The following is a 2,098-nucleotide window of genomic DNA, read 5'->3' as shown; positions in this document are numbered from 1 at the left end:
TTTAACAGTATATTTTCGAATGCCTGTATACTTATGCTTGGCGCAATGTAGCAGCTGTATACGTACAAGTTGCCGATTTCCGCACCAACGAAGCCATTTTCGGACACGGCACCCTGCATCCAGCGAGCTGGGTTCCCGCATGACCAGAGAGCCGCTTTTCCGCTTTGATCCTGAAGCCAGCACTGAGACGATTTCGATTTGTATGGCTCACTGAGTATCGCAATATCGATTTTTTCCTCTAATATTGTTTGCGACAGGAGGTCCTGCGCCGCTTGGCAGTGGTTGAGGTTAAGCTGCAAAAGTCTCATCATACCTTTATTTTGCTTAGCGCCAGTTGATATACCGGACACTTGTTGCCTCCTGCCTGGTGGCTGGTAGGATTGCTGCCGCGTTTTACGCATAATAAGCACCGTGGTGCATTTGTGCATAGTTTGGCCGTATGCCCAGTTTGACCGCACTTGAAGAACGATTTGCCAAAATCGTCGCTGCTCCGACAGCCCATGGATATGTGGCCGAACTCAAAACATTTGTAGCAGCGCTTTGGCTGTATTTTATGTCTTATTCGGCAGATAACCCAGCCAATTCTGATTTTACCTTGGCCTACTAGCTTATTGGCAAAGCTCTCGGGTAGGAGTAAGGTTGCGGTCTGTGTGCCTCCGTACGCTTTTCGCATCGACCGGATATCGGATACTAGCACTTTAGTGGACCCACCCTGACCATTTAAAGCTAAGCACACCTCTTCGCTTGTCGTAACTTCGTCGATATCATGTATCTCTATATGAACCATTTCAGTTAGGGTCCTGACTTCTGCTTTACCTGCCAGTACTCCTTCGACTGCCTCTTGAAGTTTCGCAGTATTTACGTCCTGAGACTTATTCAGCTGAAACAGGAGATCGCCACTAGCTGTTTTCCTGATCTTCCGCACAGTTTCGCTTAAACCCTTCAGGCTTTCCTCGCTCTTTACCATTTTCAAAATGTCAGCATAAGAACACTCTCCAGAGGATTTGACTACAATGTCGTCCGGGCGGGTTGGCTTTTTTCTCTGCCGTCTTTTCGGTTTCACCTTAGTCCACTCCATATTTAAGTTGGCTGTGGTAACGTTGGAGCATAGCGACTGGTTATCGCCTTTTGGCTTCTGGGCCGCGTTGTCAGCAGTTGCTGGTTGATCACTGCTACGAGTTTGGCGATCCATTTTCTCTGCTTGTGCTCGAGGTGAGTTGACACGAATGCGTTTATCTTTCGGTTGTGGGCGGTTCTCGGGTGTGGGTTCGTTCGCCGACCTCTTCCCTGTTTTATCACCTTTGACTGACCGGTCTGTTTGAGTCGATTTCACTGAAGTACTAACTGAGGTTCTTTCTGGATCATTACTCTCAACGATTTCGAAGAGTTTCGAGATGCTGGTCAGGACGTTTTTCATTTGCTGATTCACGTGCCTCTGGCTATCCATCATCTTCCTCAGTTCCCCAATCTTCTCCCCAATCATGCGGAGGGCGCCGTTGTACTTTTCAGTAGAGTTCTCGATTGATTGGATTCTCTGAGAGTCAGCCCCATTTCCGCTTTCTATGCATGCTGCTGGTGACCCTGCAGAATCCTCCACGTTATTTGAACTCGGGACATCCGTATTGTCACTGGCTGGTCGTCTGGCCAGTAACGTGTTACGTACGGGAGATCGTTGGGTCATTCCGCTCCGCTGGAAGGGTTGGATCTCGGTGCCTTGGTTTTGCTTCCGTTTATCCATTTTTATCACTTCCTCACCACGGGGTGAGTAAGTTACAGTACACTTAGCACCACCTTTGTACTTTTTCGTAGCCGGAAATACAGGTAATTATTTTGATATATTTTATTTTTAATTTCTTATTTTAATTTAATTTATTTATAAAGATTATTCGCTGTAGCGGCTTACTTCCGTTAAATTTGCTATTTTATTTGGTTAAGTTAAGTTTTCTTTAATTTATTTATTTAATTTAATTCAATATAATTTAATTTACCTTAATTTAATATCATTTAATTTAGTTAATTTGATTTAGTTTAACTTTGTTTTGTTTAATTTGATTTAATTTAATTTAATTTAATTTAATTTAATTTAATTTAATTTAAT

At 43.6% G+C, this 2,098-nt stretch overlaps 1 protein-coding gene across 1 annotated transcript; it reads right to left on the bottom strand.

The window, feature by feature from the left end:
* Positions 1–313: 313 nt before the first annotated feature.
* On the bottom strand, positions 314–1,450 carry LOC118757440 (the record flags this gene model as incomplete). Its single annotated transcript, XM_036492151.1, has 1 exon — positions 314–1,450. A coding segment is annotated over exon 1 (1,137 nt), but the record flags the coding sequence as incomplete, so codon positions are not given.
* Positions 1,451–2,098: the final 648 nt, after the last annotated feature.

Source organism: Rhagoletis pomonella, unplaced genomic scaffold (assembly GCF_013731165.1).
Source record: "Rhagoletis pomonella isolate Grant_MI unplaced genomic scaffold, Rhpom_1.0 Rhpom_scaffold_18011, whole genome shotgun sequence".
Taxonomy (NCBI): Eukaryota; Metazoa; Arthropoda; class Insecta; order Diptera; family Tephritidae; genus Rhagoletis; species Rhagoletis pomonella.
Note: the sequence above shows the minus strand (reverse complement) of the source record. Positions and strands in the feature narration are given on the sequence as shown.